General features: G+C 43.6%; 1 protein-coding gene across 6 annotated transcripts in view; it reads left to right on the top strand.

The window, feature by feature from the left end:
* Window positions 1–26,160, top strand: part of OLA1 (Obg like ATPase 1) — a 220,775-nt gene that overhangs the window by 4,846 nt on the left and 189,769 nt on the right. For 3 of the 6 annotated variants that reach the window (XM_006116487.4, XM_075933646.1, XM_025181383.3), the window contains exons 3-4: window positions 1,752–1,895; window positions 16,889–17,016. In XM_006116487.4, the coding sequence (XP_006116549.2) occupies window positions 1,752–1,895; window positions 16,889–17,016 (272 nt within the window). The remainder of the gene's footprint in view (window positions 1–1,751; window positions 1,896–16,888; window positions 17,017–26,160) is intronic. The other 3 variants (XM_075933649.1, XM_089779765.1, XM_075933650.2) reach the window with 2 other exon arrangements.

The raw sequence follows: 26,160 nt of genomic DNA, 5'->3' as shown, positions 1-26,160 counted from the left end.
AGGACAAAATAGAACAGTAGACTTACAACTCAGGGCCTGATAAGACTTCCATTACCGTCAGTGTTTTTCTGTTCTGTTCAATGGACTTGTGAAAAAGGTATCCAGAGGAGCCAGGTAACATTTTTGTGTCCTGCTTCTGGTCTGCTGTACTTCTGTTTTGTTCTGATGAGTAGTGTGTATGCAGCATAGGCAAACAACGTGTAGTGGGAAATTTTTAAAGACACAAATGTGGGTTGGATTTCCATTTCCACTTTGTACCTTTTACAGTGTCTTGTACAGGCAGTCCCCAAGTTACGCGGATCCGACTTATGTCGGATCTGCAGTTACGAACGGGGCTTTTCTCGCCCCGGAGGACGGGAGCGGCGGGACGCCCAGATGTGCTGCGGTCCGCCACCCCCATCCTCCGGGGCGAGAAAAGCTGCTCCCCGTATCCCAGGTCTGCCCTGGCTCCATGATGTCCCGCTGCGGGCGTGCTCCAAGGCTTTGCTCCCCGTCTCCCTGCAGACCAGGGAGACGGGGAGCAAAGCCTTGGAGCACGCCTGCAGCGGGACAGCCCGGGCGCGCTTGAGCTGTCGCCCTGCGGGCGTGCTCCGCGGCTTTGCTCCCCGTCTCCCTGGTCTGCTGGTCAGACCAGGGAGACGGGGAGCAAAGCCGCGGAGCACGCCCGCAGGGCGACAGCTCAAGCGCGCCCGGGCTGTCCCGCTGCAGGCGTGCTCCAAGGCTTTGCTCCCCGTCTCCCTGGTCTGCAGGGAGACGGGGAGCAAAGCCTTGGAGCACGCCAGCAGTGGGACAGCCACTGCGCGCCTGGACTGTCCTGCTGCCCGCCTGCTCTGCGGCTTTGCTCCACGTCTCCCAGGTCAGCAGACCAGGGAGACAGAGCAAAGCCGTGGAGGACTTGGGCGGTCCCACCACCCCCGTCTCCCTGGTCTGCTGGGGGGGGGGGGGGAGAGTGCAGCTAGTGCCCCCCCCCCCCCAGCAGACCAGGCTTTTCTTGTCTACCCCTGGGGTAGAGCAGCTGGAGGCTGACGGGTTGGTCCCGCAGCGCCGCTCCGGACCAACCCGGCAGCACCCCAGCTGCTCTGCCCCAGGCGTCCTGATTCAGCCGCTGCTGGACAGTTTCAGCAGCGGCTGAATCCGGACGCCTGGGGCAGAGCAGCTGGGGTGCTGCTGGGTTGCTCCAGTAGCGCCGAGGAGCCGTGCTACTGGAGCAACCCAGCAGCACCCCAGTTGCTCTGCCCCAGGCATCCCCAAGTCAGCCGCTGCTGAAACTGACCAGCGTCTGACTACAGGAAGCCCGAGGCAGAGTTGCTCTGCCCCAGGCTTCCTGGAATCAGCCGCTGATCAGTTTCAGCAGCAGCTGACTTGGGGACGCCTGGGTTTCTTAAGTTGAATCTGTACATAAGTCAGAACTGGCATCCAGATTCAGCCGCGGTTGAAACTGATCAGTTTCAGCAGCGGCTGACCCCAGTTCCGACTTACATACAGATTCAACTTAAGAACAAACCTACAGTCCCTATCTTGTACATAACCTGGGAACTGTCTGTACTAGAAGAGGAACAATTGATACTATTTAATGTATTTTTAACTCCTTGTGGTCTATCCTAATCCACTGTGATTTTATTCATAATATTCTTTTGTGGGGATCTGGTCTTTCTATTCTGAGATCCAAAATACAATGAGAATTTTTTTTTTATCTTGCTCTTTTTGATACCTCTAATTGAAACTAGATTAAGAGGGTTTTTTGTTTATAGGAAATCAACATTCTTCAATGTGTTAACAAAAAGTCAAGCAGCAGCGGAAAACTTCCCTTTCTGCACCATTGATCCAAATGAGAGTCGGGTACCTGTGCCAGATGATAGGTTTGACTTCTTATGCCAGTACCATAAGCCTCCAAGGTATTTCTAAATCTTATTTTGTTCTAACTAAAATGCTTGTTAACAAAGTGTCCTAAGTTATTGTAAAGGATTCATGTTAGTTCAGAGTGTCTCTTTTTTCTGTATTCACTTTCTTATAAAGATTGCCTCAATGTGTGACTTTTAGTTCAGAATTAAGATCTTTTAGAATGACTTTTATGAGTAGCTGGAATTTAATTCCTTCCATGTGACATTTGTGATAGAACAATTAGAAATTGCCCTTCCTGATCAGACCAGCTGCCCATTGAGAACCTTTATCAATTAGAGCTAGTTTATGCCATGATTGGTTTATAGCTCTAATTTTTTATTCTATTTAAAATAAATATATATGGTTTAATTGTCCCTGATAATCTAATTCCTTTTTAAAATTTTACTCAGGTTAGGGCGTCAGTGATGATGTAACAGTGAATTGCACAGGTTACTACTTTCTAACTGGTCCATTATTTACCTTTGGTGGTTGTAAACTTGCTTCTCAGTTTCATTAAATATAAAGATGTGAATGGTTACCTGGTAAGCATCAGGAAGCAGAGTCTGGCTTAATCAGTTAACTGGTTAAATTTAAGGTTAAACAAGTTCACTGATGAACAGGGATTTTAATATCCCTAATTAAATGTCATCTTTTTAATAAGAGGAAAAAAGTCCACTCTTAGTTACCTCTTTCTATTACTATTTTATGGGCTTCTATCATATTCTTTCATTTGTCTCCTAAAAATAGTTGGACGTTTTGATACATGTGTTTTTCTTTGCCTATAATCAAAGTTATCACCTGTCTCTGGACTCTTGTTTCTGTTATAAGGCATATTAGAGTTATATCTGATAAATTGAGCATCTGACTTGGAGTTAGGGATGTTAAATATTGGCTAATTGAATAGTCGAGTAACCTCATGAATTCTTATGTTAGTTGACTAGTCTATAGTCCCCAGGGGTGGTGCTGGCAGCAACTGTATCAGAGGCAGCAGGGCGGGGTACCACGTGGGAGCTGATCCAGTTTAAAACCAGCTCCCCTTGCAGACTGGCTGCCTGTCACTCAGTACTCTGATAGAGGCAGCAGAATGGGGAGGCAGCACCCCTGTCTAGGGTGAGTCTGAGGGACCTGGACCTGGTGTGAGCCGGAACTGAGCTGGGTTGCCTGCCCGCCCAGCTCCTAATACACTTTAAATGCAGAGTCACAGCAGGGGTAGGTCCCAGACCCAGTGTGAGCCAGGACTGAGCTGGGTTGCTGGCCAGCCTGCCAAAAAATTTATTTGCAAGGGGAAGGGAGGGGGAAAAGAAATGTGTGTAGTCTAGCATTAACCTATACGCTTTTGTTTATTGGTTAATCGACTACACTATTAAATCCCTACTTGAAGTGTGCATACTTAAACCAGAAATCACAGTTTTAAAATGACTCCCGTTTATTTGCTTTTGGAAATCAAACTGTATAAACACCTTTCTTTATCACTTAGAAATTCTAGCTTTGAGGTTGCTGATGAAGCCATATGATGATCAAGCTAAAATAATAATAAAACAAAGGTGGCATGTGTCTGCATTTCTGTGTATTTTGCACAGTTCCAGTTTGTTACAGCTCCATTTTAGTACCAGATCATCAGCAGAAATAAAATGAAATTGTTGGCCAAATATTAATTTCTTAAAACTTGCCAGCCTCTTTCTATCTATAATTGAAATGTATTAGAAATAATTATGTATCAAATACTTTTTTGGATACTGGAAAACAAATTAGTGTAGAGATCTTAGTGTTATAGATTTCTTCTAATACGAGCACTGGTAGTATAAGGAGTGCAATGCAGGATATAGAATACTGCTTTAATTCTTGCCCCAATGAGCTTACAATCTCAGAAGACAAAACAAAAAAATTGTTGACTGTAGAAACACCATATACAGTAATTGCAAGGCATAATGACTCTTTTTTTTTTAAACGTTTTCTTGGATCCTACTGTAAGACATAGGCTATGTCTAGACTATTTCAGTCTTTTGAAAGAGGGATGCGAATTAGACACATCGAAATTGCAAACTAAGCCAGGATTTGAATTTCCCATGCTTCATTTGCATATTTGTCACAGCATTTTCTTGAAAAACGCTATTTCGAAAGTGAAATTGTGGTCTAGACGCAGTTCTTTTGAAAAGAAAAGCCGTTTTTGGAAGATCCTGTACTCCTCAAAAATGAGGTTTACAGGATCTTTCGAAAAAGTCTTTTCCAAAGAACCGTGTCTAGACTGCGACTTTCGAAATAACATTTTATGTTTAGACTTACCCATAGTGGAGTGTTAACGCTGATGGACCTTATGGAAGAATGGTGTTTTGAAGAGGTAAAAGTTGATGATCAAAATGTTTCTAGGGCCTGTTTTGTAAAACAAACGTGGTAATGTGGGTGGAATTAAAAATCAAAGGGATAATCATTTTTCCTTCGTCTTATTTCAGTTTGTGGAAAAACTTGTTTAATTTCTGTTCTCTTTATAGAAGTAGCACTACTGACACTTTAAAATTAGGCAATTGGTACTCTTTCCCACTTATTTCTGCCACTGAATATTATCTTTTAGTAAATTTTCAGGCAAAATAATTGACACTTTGTGAAAGTCACAGTTTGAACAGCACTCTGATTCTTATAAGCTTGATTGACGTAGATAGCCAAAGGATATTTGTTTTCTTTAGAGCAGGGGTTCCCAGACTTTTTGATACTGGGGACCAGTAAATCCATTCACCGGCTTTTGGAGGACTGGTAACATTTATTTGCATATTCATTAAGCAAATGATGAATATGCAAATTTTCTGGTCCTCCCAAAGCTCCGAGTGCCAACTTTAGCCCACAGAAAAGTCAGTTGGGGTCACACAAGATACAAAAACACCACCCCTCAAACCTCACTAATGTGGCCCCAGCTGTGTTTGTGGGTGCTAGGACAGAGTTCTGGGGACTGGGTGCTTGTGGGTGCTGGGGAAGGGGACTGGGTGCTTGTGGGTGCTGGGGAAGGGTACATGTGGGGGTTGGGCGGTGGAGGGGACAGGGACCGATACCTGGGGATCCTGTAGCTGCCAACGTCCAGGAAGTGTGTGGGCTGCTCCCCTGTCCCCCAAACAGCGGCGTGGTACCTGACATGATGGTCCGTTGCACGCCTTGTGCCTTATAGCATGGAGAGAGGGGGAGTCCCAGGCTGCGCCTGCCCCAACTGCTCGGGCAGTGCGCGCCTTGCTCCTGTGCTCCCCGTGGCAGCACGTGCTGGCTGAGCAGCTGGAACCAGCGCAGTCCCGGATCCCCACCCACTCCCCCGTGCGCAGGAAGGCAGCAGGGGAGCAAAGTCCCCAGTGCGTGATGGACCGCATTTTAGGTACTGCGCCAGCTGTTGGGGCAGGGGGGAGAGAAGCCCGTGCACTTCTGGAACCTGATCCTGCAGGAAGCTTGCGCTATCTCCGTTGACACTGGGAGCTCAGCGCGGTGTTCATCTTGGGGGTTGCGGGCAGTGAGGCCAGCTCTCGCAAAACATTTTCTGAGGCCTGGTATTCTTTTCCTAAGGACCGGTACTGGGCCATGGACGACAGTTTGGGAAATGCTGCTCTAGAGAATTGAATCTGCAGAACTGCTGGCCACCAATAGAGGTAGCTGAAATTTGGTTGCTGCAAGCTGGACTCTGCAGAGTTTCCAGCCTAGTGGGGGTGGAGCAGGGTTAGGCAAAATACGGCTGGCAGATTGGATGCAGCCCGCCAAATCACCAGATCTAACCTGTGGATGCAACGGGGCATCTCAGGCAGGCTCCCTACTTGCCTCCGTTCCCCCCCCCTCCCCCGCTACTTAGAAGAGTGGTTGCCAGGCTGCTTGTCTTTCAACAGCTGTGAGCCCCAGGGGAGGGTGGGAGAGGCTTTAGGTGCTGCCCCCCCCCCAGTACAATCCATTGACCTGTTTCTGGCAAATGGAAGCTACCTGTTTGTGCGCTGCCTGTTCTTCAAAGTACCTCTCCCCTCAGGCTTGTAGCTATTCAGACATAATAGCCCTGCAGCCTGGGCAGGGCAGGTAGGAACCTGCCTGAGAAATGTGCTAGGCTGCTGGCTGGCAGTCACCTCTGGCACTCCATCTCCTCCCTTCCACCACTCCTGCCTCCATGCCCCACATAATCCAAATCCTCTGCCCCTCTTCCAGATCTCACACCCTCTCCGGCACCCCACTCCCTTCCCCCCATGCTTCCTTTTGCACCCAACCTTCATCCCATCCCCACAACTCCACCATTAATATCTTGGAAGAGTGGTGACCCTTGACCACTTTCCAAATTCTTGGAGTGACTCCCCATTAAAAATTATTGACTTCCCCAGTTTGGAGGCTCTGCACACTATGGCTGCTGCACTTCATCCTCGTTCCCCTTTGGATGTGAGACCCAATTTTGGCAAAGGGAAGAGAAGGCTGGGCAATACCACATTACATTTGCTGGGGGAGTAAAGGTTTTTGGAGTGCAGGGGTCCTAGTTTGGGGGTTGTCATATCTGGGCTCTTGAGGGGAGGGAGGTGTGTCTGGGCTCTGGGAGTGTGCCACAGTTGGGCTTAGGGGGAGGGGCATACTAATGTGTTGGCTTCTTGGTTTCCCTGTGGCTGGGCTCTTGGAGAACAGAGGTGTCCGAGGGCCACATGCAGACCCATCCTTCAGCCCCCAATGGGAGCTGGGTTGTCAGAGAGTGGTGTGTTGTGTGTGTTTTTTTTATTTTATTTTATTTTATTTTATTTTTTTAACTCCTGGGAGAATGTGTGTAGTGTTGACATACTTGTTGAGAGGTACTTTGAAACAAATTACCAAAATAGTTGAAACTGGAGTGATTTTTAGTGGTGTTTAATTTAGTTTTGCAGAATTTTAAAATATTGTGCACAGAATTTTTAATGGCTTGGTGCAGAATTTCCCTATGAGTAGGTATTGCTACCTTTTCCTCTCTGGTACCTTCAGAGCAGGGCAGCTGGAGATCAGTAGATGCCAGTTGTCGGCACCCATACAAGATGATCTGTCTTTTGGGGTGAGGAACCTTTTTTCGGTCAGGGCCACTGAACCACAGAGAAAATAATCAGGCGGCCACATATAAGTGAGAAGGAAAAAGAAGGGGAAAAAACCCTCAACCCAAACCTTCACTGACATGACCCCTGACGGAGAAGGAGAAAGACGCTTCACACATTCCCCTTGCATGCCAGAGTCTAGGAGGGCCTAGGCTAGTAGATTTTGTGTGCTTCAGTCCCATAGGGGAGGACGGAGGTTTGGAGCGCCAGCGTGGGCTCCCCAGTGTTGGGGTGGAGCCCAGAGTTTTGGGGGCCAGATCCAAGCAATCCCAGGGCTAGACTTGGCCCCTGGGCATTAGGTTCCCTACTTCTGTTTGAGGGAAACTTTGGCGTGTAAATTTGTAGTTCTGGAAACCTATATGATTACATAAACAAAGAGAGGCCAAAAAAAATTATTTTAACTTTCACTTCAACTTGTTCTCGGGCCAATAAAACGTTGCGACACACACTTCTGGTGTTAAAAGTAAATCATGTGCCAGCAATGCAAGAAATTTTAAAGCCCACAATTTGGACTATCTTTTTTGTCTGGATAGGAAAGAGCACATTTTAATTCCAGTACTGTATTTTGTTGCTGTAGTAACATTGTATTTAATCTTTCAAAAACTAGGCATTTACAGTAGATTCATCCTGATCTCCTTACCTCTTCTGTTTTCTTAGTATCAAGATGGCTTTCTTAATAAGCATGGTGCAAACAGTCTTGAGTCTTTTATTTGTACTTTCTCATAATTAACTCATTCCCATGTGTCTAGTCGTATTTCACTTGCTATAAGGCAAACTAGGGCACAATCCTTTTGGTTTGAAAAGGTTGCCGACCCTCGTACTAAGGGATAACAAAGAGCCAAACTAAATCAAAATTCAGAACAAGTGGTCAACAGAGAGCCATTTGCATGACTGAAAATAGACAACTTAACATTATTGATATTTCACATAATGATTCATTTAATGGGACTTCTGCTGCTGCATGTTTTTGCACATTTTATTGAAGATTATATCATAATTGGTCAAATCCAGCTTCATGCATGCGTTAAGGCTGTTGTCTTACAGTCTTATGGTAGGGGGCTGGGGATGCAGGGGTGCAGGAGCCTGGCTTGAGGTATATGAGGGGATATGGGTGTATAATGGACTCAGGGCACAGGGTTGGGATGGAAGGGGTTGAAGGTAGGGAGGATAAGAGCTCGTGGAGGTGGTCCTCCAGTGACCTAATGGTTAAGGCATCCGCCTCTGGAGTTGTGGGATTGAGCCCCATCTCCAGAGCAGCCAGGCAGTTACCGCCAGCCTCTCCAGGGCAGTAGCAGCAGGGCAGCCACCACACAGCCCACCCTGGCTCTGTGTCAGAACTAAGCCACCAACAGCAACCTGCCTGGGGCTGGCACTGGCACCAGCCAAAGTTAGGGAGTATAAGACAACCATTGAAGGTCAGACAGGTCCTCCAGTCGCCCAATGGATAAGGCCTCAGCCCCCAGAGCCCGGGGTTGTTGGTTCAAATCCACTTGCCCACACCAGGATCAGCTGGGGGAGGGGGGGGAGTGCAGTCAGCTTGCTCTGGAGGTGCTGCCTGGGTGAGGGCAGCCACCATGCAACCTGCTGTGTATCAGTGTTGGCATTTTTCATTTTAATTTAAAAAGTTGCATGTATTTTGGGAATGACAAAAGAGTTCTGTTGGGTTCCATACTGAGCTGTATTTGGCTTGAGAGCCATAGGTTGCTGACCCTTGCCTTAGTGCAATAGTTTTCAGGAAAATACTCTTTGGACTCCTGATAGGGAATTCAGCCATAGCACCCAAGTCCTCTAAATCTGCTTTTAGGTGGTTTTTAGTTATAGAAAATCCATTACTTGTAACAGCTTTTGTAAATTGGTTTCAAGCCTAACATTGGGAATACAGACAACGTTTTTCAAAGGCTGCCACTAGAACACACTTTGTTTTGTTTAGCCATAGCTTCCTGGGCAGTGACTGGGGGATAAAGTATAGTTAACAAATGTACAAATATAGTTTTAACAGAAATAAATATACTAGCTAGCAAGCCTCAAAATAAAAAGGGAGAGGGGACAAAAGAGCAACAACAAAAAAGACAAAAGTGTAAAAAGCACATTATTCTCTACTAGATCTAAACAGAATAGAAACTAGTAGAGACAACTGTACATTGAGTCTGCAATAAAAACCTGCAAAAATAAATTACGATTTGGACATGCATATGTGGCTACTTATCTTTCCTAAAGCTAATTAAGGCCATGCCTTCACTAAGGATGTTAATGCTTATTGGATAGTCAAGTTGACTAGTCGCTTCCTCCCCCCCCCCTTGCTGCCTCTAGAGGCAGCAAAGGGGGACGAGGGGAAGAGGGAATACTTCAAAGAGGCAGCACTACACAGAGCCTGGGTTATGGGCTCAGTGTGGCGCTGCTGCTTTGAAACGCCATGGCGGCATTTCAAAGTGGCAGCGCTGTGTAGAGCCCGGGGTCAGCTGCGGATTCCCCAGCTAACCCTGGGCTCTGTGTGGCATTTCTGTGGAACCTGGAGTCAGCTGGGGTGTCTCCTGGTGATCCTGGGCTCTGTATGGCACTGCTGCTTTGAAATACTGCACAGAACTTGGGATCAGCTGGGGTGTCCCCAGCTGACCCTGGCTCCGTGCGGCATATCAAAGTGGCAGCGCCTTATGGAGCCTGGGGTCAGCGGGGGACTGAAAGTCCCCCGCTGACCCCAGGCTCCATGTGGGTGCTTTCACTTTGAAATGCGCAAGAGCCCCCGCTGGGGACTCTTGTAGATTTCAAAGCTGGCACAGCAGGTGCAGCCTTGACCAGCAGGAAGTCCCCTGGGCTCGTGTGCATTTCAAAGCAGAAGCGCCCAGGTGGAGCCCAGAGTCAGCAGGACTTCTCACTGGCCCTAGGTTGCACACAGAGTTCCAACTTCGAAATGCAGAAGAGCCCCCACTGGGGCTCTTGTACATTTCAGAGGAGGAATGTGGAAGTGCCTATAGAGTAGTTGATATAAACTCCATTGGCTGCTTGGCTAGTAAATCAATCAATATTTAACATCTTTAGTCTACACTGTTCTGTCATTGTTAAAACCTTTTGTCACTCAGAGTGGTGACATTCCTGCCCCCCTTCCCTGAATGACAAACTTTTAATGGTGGAAAAGCACCTGGTGGACAGTACTTTGCTGGCAGAAGGCCAGGGATGAAGCTAACGTCCGTTGTTGGAGGTGGCTTTATTTTATTTCTGTGAGAATTCTAAGCAAAAGAATACCTACACCGTGCACCTTACAATGGTGTGGCTGTAGAGACACACCTGTGCCCTTGTAATTAGCACACCGTAGAAATAGCCCAAGTATTTTAGGAAAAATTGTCAGAGTGGCCACCTTCAAAAATTGGTGGCTGTATTCAGACCATCAAAAATGTGAGAACCCTTGGTGGATGCTGGCCCTGATATGATTCTTAGGTGGAGGAGTAAAAGATCAAACTTTTTTTCTGTGTGGAAGCAAGCCCAAATACGTTAAAATATTTGGAAGGACAAGTAAATAGAATTCTGCTGTCTTCAGTCATTTTGGGGAGCTGTCTTAGTATAAAGTGCTTCTGGTTGTTATATTACGTGCTAAATACAGCAAGCTGCTACTGCTACCTATTCTGTTGTTGGCTGCTATTCAAGTGGACTGCTGATAAGAAACATGGCATAAGGCCTATAATGCTTTGTAGGAAATATGTTCTTTGTTTGGAAAAAGTTCTTACTGATGGTTCAGAAATTTGTTAGCAGTATTACAGTCCATACAAAAAACAAATTTCTGAGCAAGTTCTCCTTTTTAAGGCTGAGTCAGTAACAGCATCAGATATATTAACTTGTAAGTTCTCCATTGTTTTGCCAAATCCATTTGTGGTGGGCACTTATTGATGCTAAATTCTCATAGGGAGAAGCTTATTTTTTAAAGTGTCCGTTTTGAGAGGCGAATGCAGGCAGCCAGATACGAAGAGCTTTTAATTTGCTCATTTATATGGATACAGTATGACTCCAGCTATAAAACTCACCCCAACAAATACATTTACATTACACATTTTTAAGATCCTTGTGGTGTCCAAAATCTTTTCTAGCTTTTCAATAGTCTTTATTTTAAACTTTGCAATCAAACACAAACTAACCACACTTGGTTAAAAAGAAAAACGTTGAAATGTGAAAGATGTAAAGGCAGCAGCTGCCAAGTCGGTAAAGTCTGTTGGTGCCAGCTTGCTTGCCTTAATCAGAACTGAAGTGTAGGCACTCCTGTATCTGAAAACTAAGTCAGGAAAAAGCCAAGTGGCTTGCTAGTGATGGATCACATTATATTTTCAAGCCTCTGGCAGGTGCTTAAAGCACTCCAGAATTGCTATGGGAGCAGATCATCTGATGGTGAAATAGCTAATACTTCTGTGACTGGCCTTAACACAAAGAAAGCAAACCATGTAAGTTCTGAGAGGGGGCAGCCTTAAGATGTACTGCTGAAAGACAGATTACCTTTAAATTTGGGTCAGTATAACAAAGCTGAAGTGTTCAGTGACTGCTAAAGAGTGACATCAGGGCACTTGACAACCCCTCCCCCCATGACTCCTCCCTGCTCCACCCTAGCCCTGGGAAGGGCTGGGACACACCGCTTTTATCCCTGGCCAGCCTTTGCTGCTGCTCCTCTCCTAAGCGACGTGGCCAGGGGGTTAGTAGGGCTTCCCTCTCCGCATTCACCGGCACTGACGGAGGAAGCGGAGTGATGCATTCTTAGCCCACTCTGCTTTCCTGGGTACGTCATTCAGCTTCGTCCAGGTGAGTGCAGATAGCAGCCCTGCCTCCTCCCCCTCGTGACATGGCTGGGAGCCAATGGAGAAGGCGGGGCCACCTTGCCAGTGAATGTGAGGAATCTGATTTCCGCTTTGGGTGCTAGAGGGCCCCTTTCTCCTACCCTCATTAGTTTTTGGGCCACCTAGAGGCTCTGGCTCTTTGCTTCTCCCACCCATGGCATTTAGGGAGGGAATGTGCCATGCATTACCCCTGGAAGTATTATTTCTTGATCATTGCTTAAGAAGACTTGCATAGCTACCAATTGAACATAGTGCTATGCCTGATAAGTATAATTCTTTCAAATATCTGTCAGGGACTGTTGTGTAAGGAAAATCTTGCCATCGGTTAACTTGAATATTTGCTTTACATATTGCCTTCCATTAGAGTATTAGAAGGCGATCCATGGCTACTTACAGAAGGGTTTTCCTCATCTAACCCACCTCGAAAAGAACGAGTATAAAGATGAACCTGACCTTGAGATAAGTAAGCTATTCGGGCTCTTCCAGACAGATGCAAGATGACTGGAAACTTTTTCTGGAATTAAAATCTGAGGATTTTTCAGCAAATGCATTGGATGATATCAATAGCTGGGATGGTTCATCTATAGCAGATTAGCCTCTTAAGTTTTCAGGATCTTGGATCAAGTAGTATTTAATAGACTAAAATACAATGCCTTGAATTGCATTAGTAAGCAGATAGAAAATGAGTGCAAAGCTGCTGCAGTAAGGAATCTACATTACTCAACTTGATTTATAAAGTCAAGAAGGTGGACTATTGGAAGTTTTAAACAGTCTAAAATACAACCAATTATTAGTGGTAGCTTGATGTAGATTGGATTGCAGTAATCTTAAATACATTGGATAAAAAAGTATATTGCAATGTCTTGCTGCACCTTCAGTAAAAAAGGTGGCAATCACTTAACATCAGGTGTAAAAAATATGCTTTTGGATGTTGCTGCAATCTGAAAAGCCAGAAGCACTTGTACTCCTGGATTGCAAATTGTGGAGTGTGAGCAAACACTCATCAAATCCAATGGTGGTATTTTTGTCTTCTATATGAACTAAATCCAAATTTATCATGTTCTCTTTCTGGAGATGTGGCTACACATGTGTAGCATCTTACAGTACTGTATATTACAAGATGCATGAGGTGATCTAGGGAAACAACTTGAGAGATACATTGTCAAACATGCTCAAACAACATGAAACGGATGAAAGTATTGTGTGGGCCAATGTAAGGATTTAAGTCACAAGTGTGAATTCATAGAGGCATTATTTTCAGAGAAATTGAGTCAGATTGAGGGTTTTTGGGGAGAAAGGGAAGCATAAGGCAGTACTCATCTAAAGTTTGTTCACAAGATTAGATATGCACACTTGATATGCTAAAAAGAACCACTGCTCTGATTCATTTGTGGCTGTTCAGGGTATGGCCATGTGTGATTGCTTGGGTCCACTGCATTCTACAGAGTTCCCCCCCCTTTTTTGGGGGGGGAAATAAAGCGTGATATTCCCCCCAAACCACCGATTAATGCAAAAATGTGCTCTTTATTCAGAGTGGCTCATGCAGATCTTCATAATATTTTTTCTTCTTTCCTCTATGCTCTGAGCAGTGAAATACTTTTAAATGTTAATATTGTTAATTATTGTTACAAGCATCTGACTTAAGATCCATTGAGGTGAATGAGACATTTTAGTCTCGCCACTAGTTCAGGAGACATTCTATCGGTTATGTGGTGTATAACCTTACCTTCTTTTAAATGAAAGTTGAAATTCCAGAGAACTAGAAGGCAACTAGGCATAGGTGCCACTACGTGCCATTGCACCAATTCAGTGCTTTCAAGATAAACTTTTAGTGTCAGTTGTGCTTGAGTGACATTACTTGAAATATACTGTCGTTAACATTTCGGTCCTTCACATCTGAAAATATATCACTTATATATAGGACTCATTCTTCAAATACATTAATTTATCGAGTTCTTTCTAACTTTTAAATCAGTAGCATATGAATGTGATTACTGTAAGCAAAATCAAGCATAAAAATAGCTTGATATTACAGAATAAGAGAGATGTATAGGAAGAATTAATGTCTTTTTAGATTGGGTTATATGGAAAACCCACATTGTGTACAGTGCTGCCTAAGATATGAAAATGAATAAAAAAATGTTAATTTGCTAATACTAGTCTAGAAGTGTGAACTTTCAGTTAGTTTGAAATGGTATAGCAACTGTTTTGAGGTCTCTCTGTAAAGGCAAACCAAAACCATCCTGTTGAATGTATAACATGAACTGCTGACAGTTTTAAGATACTGAGGCCATCCTTATTTTTGTTGACTTATAATTCTTTATATTTCTAGTGGTATTTCCCAATTTTCACCTGAAGGCAATTTCTCATGACACTTAGATACTGGACCATTATGAAAATTAAATTAGTTAAGCTTCTGAGAGAAATGTAAAATCGTATGTTTTTTGCAAGACTGATCATTGAATAAACATTTAAAAAAATAGGAACAGAGAAGGTTGTATATTAAATATTAACATTGCCGTTTCTGACAACTGCAACTTTAATATTATATTAGTATTTTGCAAGGCCACCATCATTCTCATATTAAAAGCAGTATATCAGTGTTGCAGGGAAACATCCCAGTTTATCATCTTCATCAGTCAGGTGGCCATCGCCCTGTCTGGATTGCCAAATTTATAGCAGACTGTCAAAAAAGTAAGATACAAACTGTTGGTGTATTCTATAATTAGATTTCATTGCCAAGTAACAAAAGTGAACTCTGAAGCAGTATGACACTCCTACTTTGGAGTCACTGACAGTCTCTTGGACATTGTGGTCTGGCTTGCGACCCAGGCAAGCTGGACTCAGTGCTTGTAGTTTGCTATACACCAAAGATGTCATAAGATTCAGGTTGCTTCCTATCCCCAATAGATCAATCACATATCCCAAGTCAATTTATGCCTCGGATCTCATGCCTCGGATCTCAAAAAACATGAGATTTTTGTAGTACACTAAGGATTTATTAACTAGAAAAAAAATGAGTGCACTTATTTACAGGTTAAAGCAGGTAAATGCACGCAAATGAGTTAGTGTATGGTTCTAAAAGGTGACAGAATTGTAGGTAAATATGCGTCCAAGTTGACCTGTGGGATCTCTGTTTCTGTTCCACAGCTCCAGTTCTCTGAGTCCAAACAGCAAAAGAGATGAAATTTTCTTCTTCTTTGTCTAATTCCTTCTTCCATAATTCAAGTTAATGGGATGAGCCCTTTTGTGCACAGCCTGTGGCGAGTCAAGTAGCAGTCTTTTTGTGTGGGGGTGGGTGTGAGTGTGAGGTCCCACAATTAGCCATTTAGTTTTGATACTTCTCCCTGATGGCAAGAGATGATTCTGATGGGTGACTGTTTCAGGGCAAACACTTTTTACAGTTATAAGCAAAAACTTAAGTAATAAAGATGTGAGATTAATACATGAAACAATTTACAAGCATTTTATAAAGTCTAAACACATAAGTTTAGTACCCATCTTACCATACTAATGAACAATGCTGGTTTGCAACATTGCTGGTTTTCAATGGCAAAAGTGGGCACCTGGTTTGCGAATGTCAAAGTGACGCTTCCTGTTTCTGATTGTCCCACTAAGCCCAAGTGTGAAACTGATAGTAAATATCAATCTCTGGGCCTGTAATTTGGAAACTGCATTTTTCTTTTTGCTGTGATTTGGATCTCTAGGTTTGATTTATTATAATAGTGTACTAAAGAACATTTGCTTATGGGAGTCTTTATCTAGTCACTTAAGTTATAACTCTTCGTGAAGCTCAAACCCTAAAAAACAGACGTAGGTGGGACAAAGGATTTGGTCTTAAATGCCTGACTCTGCATACTATGTCTGAGTTATAGTTTTGTATGAGGGCTCTTTTTTTTTCCCCATGAAAAAAATCTGGAATGCTATACAATGCCATTCCTTCTCTTTAGATCAGGAATCTACCTTTTTCAGTCAAGGATTCAAATTCTTGTAGAATTATATTCCTGAAAGGTAACTGGAAGAGGGGGAAAAAATGGACTTGTATGTTTTTCTTTGTATATAAAAAGGTTTGAAAAGCTTAAAACCAAAAATCTCTTGCTTGTATTTACTTTAATGAGATCAGGAATGTGAAGTCTGTCTTCCTTGTTTTGCTGAAGGCTTTGAGGGACTTCGGATATGAATTAGGAGTTCTTTCCATCCTTAAAGGCAGTGTGAATGCTGAAATCTCAACAAAAGATTTTGTCTTAACAGTTTTAGGTGATTTATTTACAAAACAAGCCATACTACTAAAAAAAAAATTGCATAATAATTGCTTCTCTTCTCAATCAGTTTAGTTTTACATCCAACTTTTTTCTTAGGTTAAATCTACTAGTCTGTTAATACGAGCTACTTCTAGACTAGAAGATTTAACCTGTCTTGTCTCTTTGATCAAGAACGCCTCCAAAATGGTAAGAGCTAGAACTACCAAATTGTGTATACAGCTTCCTCTTTATCATAACTTAAAGGAACATAACAGTATGCTTGTGCCAGGAAAATGTGATGTACCTAGAATGGGATTGCTTATCATAAAACCAAACAGGAAAGACACACTCACCACAGAAAATTCAGTCCTCACTTGACATAACTGAGCAAATTTTGAAAGAGACTGAATCAAGATGAGCCAGAAAAGTAGGATGAACCTGGAACAGGATTGCTTCTCAAACCTTACAGAAAAGAGATAAAATGGAGAAATTTGGAATAGTTCTCTGTTTTGGCAATTCCAGGTAAATCTGCTAGTTAGTTATAAAATCTGATGTTTACTCTGCTTACTGGGTAACTGGTTAACTGCTTACCTGTTTACATTCCTAGACAAAAGACGTGTATTAAAAATGCATTCAGAAATGTGTATGTTATTTTATATTGCTTGTTTCTAAGGTATGCAGAAAATGTTTCCTTATTTTTCTTTTAATATAAAATAAAAAGGCCATTTTTGTACATCAAAAACAAGCAAAAAGGAACAAAAGAATTTTCTTTTACAGATCTAATTTTAAAAAAGAACAGATCCTATATTAACCACAGTACTTTGTAGTATTTTGGATTTCTTTTTGTTCTAAAGTTTTGGTTGGTATTGTTTAGTAATGAAATATTTAACTTTTTATCTTTCAGCAAGATTCCAGCCTTTCTTAATGTAGTGGATATTGCTGGTCTTGTGAAAGGAGCCCATGCTGGCCAGGGCCTAGGAAATGCCTTTCTGTCTCATATTAGCGCCTGTGATGGAATCTTTCATCTGATGCGTATGTAAACTTGTTAATTCACGTGAATAATTTAACTTAAGAATAATACTGTAATGTTTTTTGAGACTGAAACTGTACAATCAAATAGAAAATGTCCATTTAAATGGGAAAATATTGCTTCAGTCATACAGCTGAATCTTACTAGGATTTCTTTCATACATGTTTTCAAGAACTCTCCTATTCTCAGATATCTAGTGAGTTATTTAATCTTGATGGCATTGTTTGGTATTTCGAAAATGTAGCCATGAAATATTTTTTTTCAGTTTTGAATAACTTTATCTCTCTTTATGGGGAAGGCTGAGAATGGAGGGATATTTAATTTCACAAACAAGGATGAATGAAAAGTGTTAATGGAAGGCTGAACACTACCAAGTTCCCCTTGCGTTGTTTTGCACACTGTCATGATTACAGGTCTAATTCTGTTTTTTGATCTGAGTGCATCTACTCAGGTCTTGCACCTTATGCTTTTACCTCACACACTTCTTCCCCTCTTAGTTGGGATCCTGGCTATGTGTCAGCTGTTTATACAAAAGCTCATCTCCTAATAAACCATGTTGTTAGTCTTTGAAGTGCTACATGACTGCTTTTTTGAATTTCTTAAACCAAAAGCATTGTTTATTTAGTACCAGGAAAAATGTTACAGAAAAGTGTGTGTTTTTTTTTTTTTTTTTTTTTTTTTTAAACAGTCTACATGCATGTCTGTCTCATCTAGAAGCTGCCATTTTATCATGTGAGCAAGCTAGGATTAGCATCTCCAGATTCCCAACTTCCAGCACGTTCATGTGTCTGAATTTTGCTTTCCTCTGTTGCTCTCCTATGAGTCAGTTTTTTATAGCCCTGATATGGTTCTTTGATTTCCTGTGTTTGGTGGTTTCTGGTCATTCCAGACCAAAAAAAGAGGTGTTTTTTTTTTTTTTTGTAGAGTGCCTGGAAATGGAGGCAAAATCATCAAAGGCAATAGTTCTGATGTTGTTTGTCTGTAGCTATTCTTCTTCCTGCCTGTATTTCAGACAGGTCCCTACTGAGTTAAAATTGGTGTGTGTATGTATAGCCAATAGCATCCAAATCATCAGACCAACGTTCAGTATTCATAAATTCACCAGGCAGCTCCTGTCCTTCGCGTAGGCTTCACGGAGTATTGTGGATCTGTTGCCAATGACTTTGTGAAGAAGATAATTTCAAGTTCAAAACCATAGTTAAGTCTGATTCAGTAGAATGGCTTTGAATCTGGATGCTCAGGGTGCATCTATACAGCACCCTAAATTCAAAATAAGATACACAATTTGTGCTATGAAAATTGCATATCTTATTTCGAATCTTATTTTGAAATTTGGCACATCTACGCAGTTCCAAATTTTGAAATAATATGCTATTTCGAGATTTGGAAATAGAGCATCTGTTATTTTGAAAAATACTTTGAAATAATGGGCAGCTTGTATAGACGTGGGATAGCTATTTCGGGATACCGAAATAGCTGTGCAGTGTAGATGCACCTTAATTGGAGACAGGTCCTGTTAGACAGGAATCCATATAGTAGGTAGATGGTGTTAACCCGGAGAGCTGAGGTAAAAAAATTGCTGTGCTGTGGGCTATGCAATTTAATTAAAGCCTAAGGTGCCCTCCCACAGAAGCCGGATTTGGCCTGGTATCCTGTATCTAATCGCCAGGGAAGCAACTCAGAAATCACCAATCAACAAGAATTTAGGGCCAAACCATGTATTTTAAGAGTAAAGATCAAACATCAGCAAACAACATACAACTTAGCAACAGTCCCACCCTAACCCTAGAAAAGATGAAGATAGAAGAGTCCCCCACACACAAGGGTATACATTACATTCAAAGTGGTGATTGATGTTAGATGTTCGTGACCTACAACCTTGCGGCTAGTATGAAGCCTAAAAGGAGGACAAATGGAGCGATCCCTCGATGGATGTTTCTTGCCTCCTACGAGCTGACGCTTGATGGAGCACCGGATCTTGTCCGAGTATCCCGTAAGCGAGACAGTGTTCTAAGTCCCAAAGTCTTAGTGGAAGCAGAAAAGGCTTCCCTTATTCCCAATAGAGTCACTAGCAATGGGTAGTCTTGTCAGACTGCAGGCTGGAACCGTGGCCTCCTCGGGGTAGACGATGACACAGGAGAATGATGAAGAATCACAGACGCACGCACAGGACATGAGGGGAGCCAAAGAACACGAGTGCTCCTTGACAAGGGTATATAAACACTTCAAGGCGGGAAAACCCTGAAGGGAGAGGGGTGCAGAGAACTAGAGCTGGGTGCATAAGAAATTGAGTGCCATGTGCAAAGGATGGATGCGCACGCAGGCAAATGGGGCGGTGTGCACAGCCTTTGATGCTGAGTGCACAACCTTCCTCTACCGGATTTGGTGGGAAAGTTGCTCTGAGCGAAGGAGGACCCCTCAGACTCCATTTTGTATTATGCCTGGGCAACAATGGACATCCAGTTGCTATATTAAGGGAGAAAAGTCCCTAAAATATCAGGGCAAATATGAACATTCAGGCATGTATTGGTATGGTAAGTTATGGTCTTTGTTTATGGAAAATTGAGACAACTTAAATAAAATAGCCATTTTCCATTAAAGCATTTTTGGCAGACATTTTGAGAAGTTAGAAAACTATAGATTAGTAATTGTAGCTTCTTTGAGTGTATCCGTGTGACTCTCACTATAAAAGCATGTCTCTTGTGTTGAGTCTTGGAATATTTTAAATAGCCCTGTCTGGCAAGGCCGTATGTGTGCCCTTGGACACTCATGCTTCTGTGTGGGGGAGAAAAGAGAGGAATGGGTATGAGCCTCCCTCAATTCCTTCTTATCATCTCTGGCATTGAGATGAAACCTGGATTACATTCAGTTTGGTTTTAGTTCTGAGATTCAGATCTCTAACCTGTGAAGAAACTTCTCTTCACCCTTTTTTATATAATTTGTGTTTAAAAACTTTAGTTCCCCTTCCTTTCCACCCAAAAAGGAAATACAATCATGAGGAGATCCCCCGTACGCTTCCTTGTACAGTGGAGTCACGTGCTTTATGCCAATCATGACTAATGTAAATCTTAATCCATTGGATTTAAACACAGCCCTTCCTGTGCTGGTTTGATACCCTTTAATTGATGGACAAAGCAGATGACTTTCCTGCCTCAGGGAAGGACATATCCCTGACGAATGTTCCATCTGATGCTCTCTTGACCTGTACCTGAAAATTGTCAAGACTTGAGACTCAAACTACTTCATTTGGAACAATCTATGAAGGTAGTATTTCATCCCAAAATACACATCTAAACTGGAGCCCAGGAGACTACCATTAGCAAGTATCCTAGCTGTGTGGCAGCATACCTCTGGCTCCAGGAGGAAGAAAAAAAATGAGTGTCAGTGCTCTCTGTACCAGCCTTGCCTGTGCTGATCAGGTTAACAAAGATTCTGATGACTTTGCCACCAGTTGGTTGGCACCAATTTCTGGATAGAAAGGCCTAGTGTAATTCTCTTAGGATGTCAAATGATACTCCCACACAGCATGCAAACATCTTGGAGTGGTCAACATGACCCTCCTGCAAGAAGGACTTGAAACTCTGAGATAGCTATATTGATCCCTAACTGATATCAAGGGAGGGCATCAAGGCACCAACCGTGAAAAAGACTATAGACTTTGTGGCATTGGTGCTGATGTCAATTCTGAAATTCATCCCAGTACTGACTCTGAAATCATCTGAGGACCCACTTCCACCCCTTCTCTTAGAACTGGAACCAGGCAGTATCAGTGCCAGAACCACATCCAGTGGCACTAATCCATGTAAGCCGGTTAGGCTTCCCAGAGGGGTTCCTCCGCCTCTGGGTCAGTGGGCAGCCAGTCTGCCCCACTATATAGCTACCTAAAATAGTCCCCAAGTCATCAGTTTCACGACCTGGCCTTGCTTCAGGTCAGGGTGAGAGGCAAATAGTTCAGGCACCCTCACCCTAGTACAGGGTGGCCATTAAACAGCCCCCGTGAGGATAAGGGCCTAGCCCTGGATCAAGGCTGGCAACAAGCGGCAGTAGTTGACAGGCTCTGGCCTTGATTCAGGCATGGTGGCAACAACCAATCAGTTCAGAGAGCCCTGGCACTAGGATGGGCGGGCAGCATACAGTTCCCCAATACAATGAGCCCTGGCCCTAGGGCAGGGAGGGGAAGCACACAAACAGCCCTGTTTCAGAAGGGCCTGGCCGGTCTCAGGCAGGGTAGTAAATCCTTGGTTAGGAAGGCCCTGGTTCAGGGCGGGGCGGCAAACTAAACAATTCACAGTTTAAGAAGCCCAGGCCTGGTCCTAGGCTGGGCAAAAACAACACAGGTTTGGGGTCGCCTTGTTCAGGAGGGTGGCAGGCTGTTTGCCTGCGGTGGTGGTGAGGGGAGACTGCCACCCGGTAGATGGGTGGCAGGAGGAGCACAGGCCCGCCCACTCCTCTGCACCCCGGCCCAGGGTCCTGAATGCAGCCAAGCAGCTGTGGCTGGCTCAGTGGGGGCTCCAGCCCAAAACACACCAGCCTAGGGCTGTTTCCAGTCCATGCTATACCCTGGGTCACTTCCTGTCTACCTCTCAGTGGGTATCTGGTTCTCTGGCTGGTCACTCAGGGAATCAAGGGTGGTGTCATCCTACAGGCGCCCTGGTGGGCTGACCCAGGCCTTAGCAGCTTGCAGGTCCCTGTGCTCTGGTTGGTAGGCTGGCCACAGCAGGCAGGGTTGCTCGGGCTGGTCCTCGGGGTCCAGAACGTCCTCAGGGTTAGGTGCGGTCAGAGGCCCGAGTCAAGCCTCGGCCTCCCCAGCAGTGAGGTCTTTGCAGATGGACCCTGGCCTTGCCACCTCCAATTCTGAAGGAAGTGGAAAACTGTTACCAAGTCCCATCTAAAACCTTTGAGCAGATCTATCTGTATCTGACATCAGGGTCCCTTGTCATATCAGTGGTCCAAGAAAAGGCTAGAGCCACCAAAAACAACAAGAGCACCAAGAAGACGACTTGTTTGGCTGGGCCTCCAATTCTGCATCACAAATTTACTAAATCCTTTCATGAAGTACAACTTCCTTATGTGGAAAAGGGTGACTCGTTTTCACTTTTGGCTTCTGCAGGCATGCCGGAATAATCTGAGACACTAACAGGGTAAGGCAGATGGTAGCCAGAACACCTGACACATAGTGCTTGAAATTCGTCTGTTGTCATTGCCCAGCAAAATACCTATGTGGAAAAACTACTTTTCTATGTCAATATGTTGCATAAAGCAGTGAAGCAATCTTTTCTAAAATGCTTTAGTCAGCTATAGTGGTAATCGTGCTCAAGATTTTGAAATCCTTTTTTTTACAGGTATTCTTAATGCACTTTAGTTTGTTGGTGAGAGATTTTGAGGTATTGCAGCAGTTATGAAATGATTGTTGCTTTATGCCTTATTTTCTCCCTGGGAGTGAACAAGGCAATGCTGGTACCTTTTAGATGATCTTCCTCTCACTTGTTTTGCCCTTCTAGTAACTAGAATGAAAGATGTGGGGTTATATTATGCTTTTTTAACCAGAATTGAAGTCTGTTATAGACTTTGAGATGTACTGATTGCTCTGTGGATATGAAGAACTTCTCAGGTAATATCTAGGGGCATATTTATTTCAAATGTGAAAAATTAGAGTTTAGTAATGCAAATTAGTTGGACTGAGAGATCAAGTTTTTTTCCTAATATAAACTGCATATTCTTCTGTACTCTTCCCATAATGTTATAGGAGGAAAATGATGTGGTCCTAGTAGCTGGAGAGAGACCTACTTTTTTTTTTTTTTAAATTGTTTTCCTATTTTTCTCTCTGTGTGTGTGTTCGTGTGTGTGTGTTCGTGTTCGTTCAGCTCAACAAAATATCATACCTTTCCAAAAACATGTTTCAGTTTATAGTGTTAATACATCTGAATCATTACGGTGGCTAGATGAAAACAGTATCAGTTTTTATAGAAGAATGAGTTTGTAAATACCGTAGCCTATCATTTAGAACAAAAGCATGCCAACCATTTAACTTGCGGTAAGGGGGGAATTAAAACTGTGGTTTAAAAGAAAATGGTTCCAGTATAAGCATGTATTTAAGCTACCTTTTTAAAATCTAACTTATTAAATGCAAGCAAGAATAAAAAATAATTATTGCTGAAGGAATCTGCCCCACAGATTCCTCTTTATTGCAGCATTACTAGAATACAAAATCTTTTTTCTCACCACTTAATATTAAAATGTGAATTCAGGATTTAGGATTAAAAGGGAAATCTAGAAACACAATGCCTGGAATTATGCAAACTTTTAGATACATTACTCCCTCGTCCCCAAGCCCTTCTTTGTGTTTGTGTGTGTGTGTGCGCGTCCGTCTGTCCGTCCGTCCCCAAAGAACTGCAAGTTACATAACACAGTCTGAATGTGAAAACAGTCAGTCAGTCTCTACCTTGAAAAAATTCTATTGTCAGTTTTTTAAATTTCAACAAAAATGCATAATCTTTAGTTGATAGAAGTAGTTTTTAGCCAAGACAGAATCCATTTGTTTACACAGTGCAGATAGAACACAGGGAAATAACTTAAAAAAAAAAACTGTCATCCATTTTTTGTTTTTACAGTAAAGTCACATCATGCAAAATCATTTTTGGACCCTAATTATTCAGTCCAATCAAAAGTCTTTTAAAATATCAACAGATTTCAAATGTTGAACTCAAGAAGTGTCTCCATGCCACATTTCCGGTTTCTGTCCGGAACAGCTGAATCAACTGTATGTGTGTTTTAAAATAAAATCACTTAACAGCTTTTATAATGGCAAGATTCATTTTCTACAGAGACTCCTCCAGTTTGCCTAGTTTCGGGTTGGGTTACCTTGTTGATAGCTATTACAGAAATACCCATTTGTTGAGTTCTTGATATCCACAGAAGCCTGTGAACTGTGACACAGCTCCAATCTACGTTATTTATTCCAGATTGCTTTGCTATGCTTACACTTTTTTTAATCCTACAGAATTTTGAAGTCTTAGATTGTGAAGCTGTTTTGTTTACTTTTTAAGCTATTCTTATCTGATTCATTCTTTCATATTACTAAGTCCATTAGAGAGGTTCATTTAGACATCAAGAAAAGCAGCAACAATGGTTTAAACTCAAAACAAAAGCAGCTTTCTGGCCAAGTTTCAGTGACCTTTTCTCTTAGTCTTAAAACAGCATGTTTGTGTTCCCAGAGAGCCTGGAGCCAGGTTTTAAGGAAGAATATTCACTTCTGTCCTCGGGCAATTTTTGTCCTTTTCCTACCTTCATAGAATTATCTTGGGGAAACGAGTTTTGAAAAAAGTTTTTTTTTTTTTTTTTTTTTTTAAATCCTGTGTATGCTGACTTCCTATTCTGGCCTTTTTCTTTGAGTATACAGGCAGTCCCCGAGTTACGCGGATCCGACTTATGTCGGATCCGCAGTTACGAACGGGGTTTGCTGCCCGTCTCCCTGGTCTGCTGGTTTCCAGCAGACCAGGGAGACGGGGAGCAAAGCTGCAGAGCACGCGGGCAGCGGACAGCCCAGATGCGCCGCAGCTGTCCCGCTGCCGGCGTGCTCCGCGGCTTTGCTCCGCTTTGCTCCCCGTCTCCCTGGTCTGCTGGAGACCAGCAGACCAGGGAGATGGGGAGCAAAGCAGCGGAGCACGCGGGCAGCAGGACAGCCGCGGCGCGTCTGGTCTGTCCTGCTGCCCCCGTGCTCCGCGGCTTTGCTCCGGACGCCTGTGGTACAGCAGCTGGGGCGCTGCCGGTTGGTCCCGTAGCGCCGCTCTGGGCGCTACTGGACCAACCCGACAGTACCCCATCTGCTCTGCCCCAGGCGTCCTGATTCAGCCACTGCTGGTCAGTTTCAGCAGCGGCTGAATCAGGACGCCTGGGGCAGAGCAGCTTGGGTGCTGCTGGGTTGGTCCAGTAGCGCCGAGGAGCACCCAGCAGCACCCAAGCTGCTCTGCCCCAGGCGTCCCCAAGTCAGCCGCTGGTGAAACTGACCAGCGCTGACTACAGGAAGCCCGAGGCAGAGTTCCTCTGCCCCGGGCTTCCTGGAATCAGCCGCTGATCAGTTTCAGCAGCAGCTGACTTGGGGACGCCTGGGGTTCTTAAGTTGAATCTGTATGTAAGAACTGGCATCCATATTCAGCCTGTTGAAACTGATCAGCGGCTGATTCCAGGAAGCCAGGGGCAGAGCAACTCTGTCTCGAGCTTCCTGTAGTCAGCCGCTGGTCAGTTTCAGCAGCGGCTGAATCTGGATGCCAGTTCCGACTTACATACAGATTCAACTTAAGAACAAACCTACAGTCCCTATCTTGTATGTAACCCAGGGACTGCTTGTGAAATTATTGCAGTGTTCGAGTTAACAACAAAAGTTGTTGTTTCTCATTCTGAGAGAATGTTCTGTTCCTCAAAGAAAACTTTGCATCCCATATTTGATTGAGAATTTTAAGTAAATTCATTTCTGAAGTTTGTTTCTTGTAGAGATTTTGACAGAGATCATTTCTTCTTTATGTTCACAGGATTTGTTCAGGCCTGCAGGATACTTATTCCTGCATTTGTTCAATCACGTCACAGGAAATAAAAAAAAAAATTAGTTTGAAGAGAATACATTTCCATGCCAACTCTTCCTTTGTAGGTTATCAGCAAGTCCCTGAGTTTTCCCAAAAAGTCAGCAGACAAGTTAGCATACTTGAGATTATTGGGGTATTCTTGGTGTGCTTGGGTGTTTATCATTAAAAGCTCAGGTGCCTTAAGGAAATTTTTTTTCTGAAAGTTGTTGGGTCATTCTTCCAGTAACTGGACCTCAGAATTAGGGATGTAAGCAACTTGTTGACTACCCAATAAGCTTAAGTCGAGTAGTGACTTGACTTGTCTCCCGTTCTCTCTCCCCTCTCCCCCCCCCGGCTGCCTCTATCAGAGAGAGGCATCAATGGGGGGAGGAGGAGCAGGATCTGGTGTTGAGGGGGAGCCGGCTTAAAAGCTGGTTCCCCCTAGCACTGTCTCCGTGTGGGGCATGGGAGACAGAGGCACAGGAGAGAAATGGCACGAGTGAGGATTGAAGCAGTCCCTGCTCACGCTGGGTTCTGACTGCTGCACTTCTGCTCTTGAAATGCAGCAGAAGCCCCACAGGCTTTGAA

The sequence above is a fragment of the Pelodiscus sinensis genome, chromosome 7, assembly GCF_052426305.1.
Source record: "Pelodiscus sinensis isolate ZL-2025 chromosome 7, ASM5242630v1, whole genome shotgun sequence".
In the NCBI taxonomy this organism is placed as follows: Eukaryota; Metazoa; Chordata; order Testudines; family Trionychidae; genus Pelodiscus; species Pelodiscus sinensis.
The sequence above is the reverse complement of the archived record's forward strand: the minus strand, read 5'-3'. Positions and strand labels throughout refer to the sequence as shown.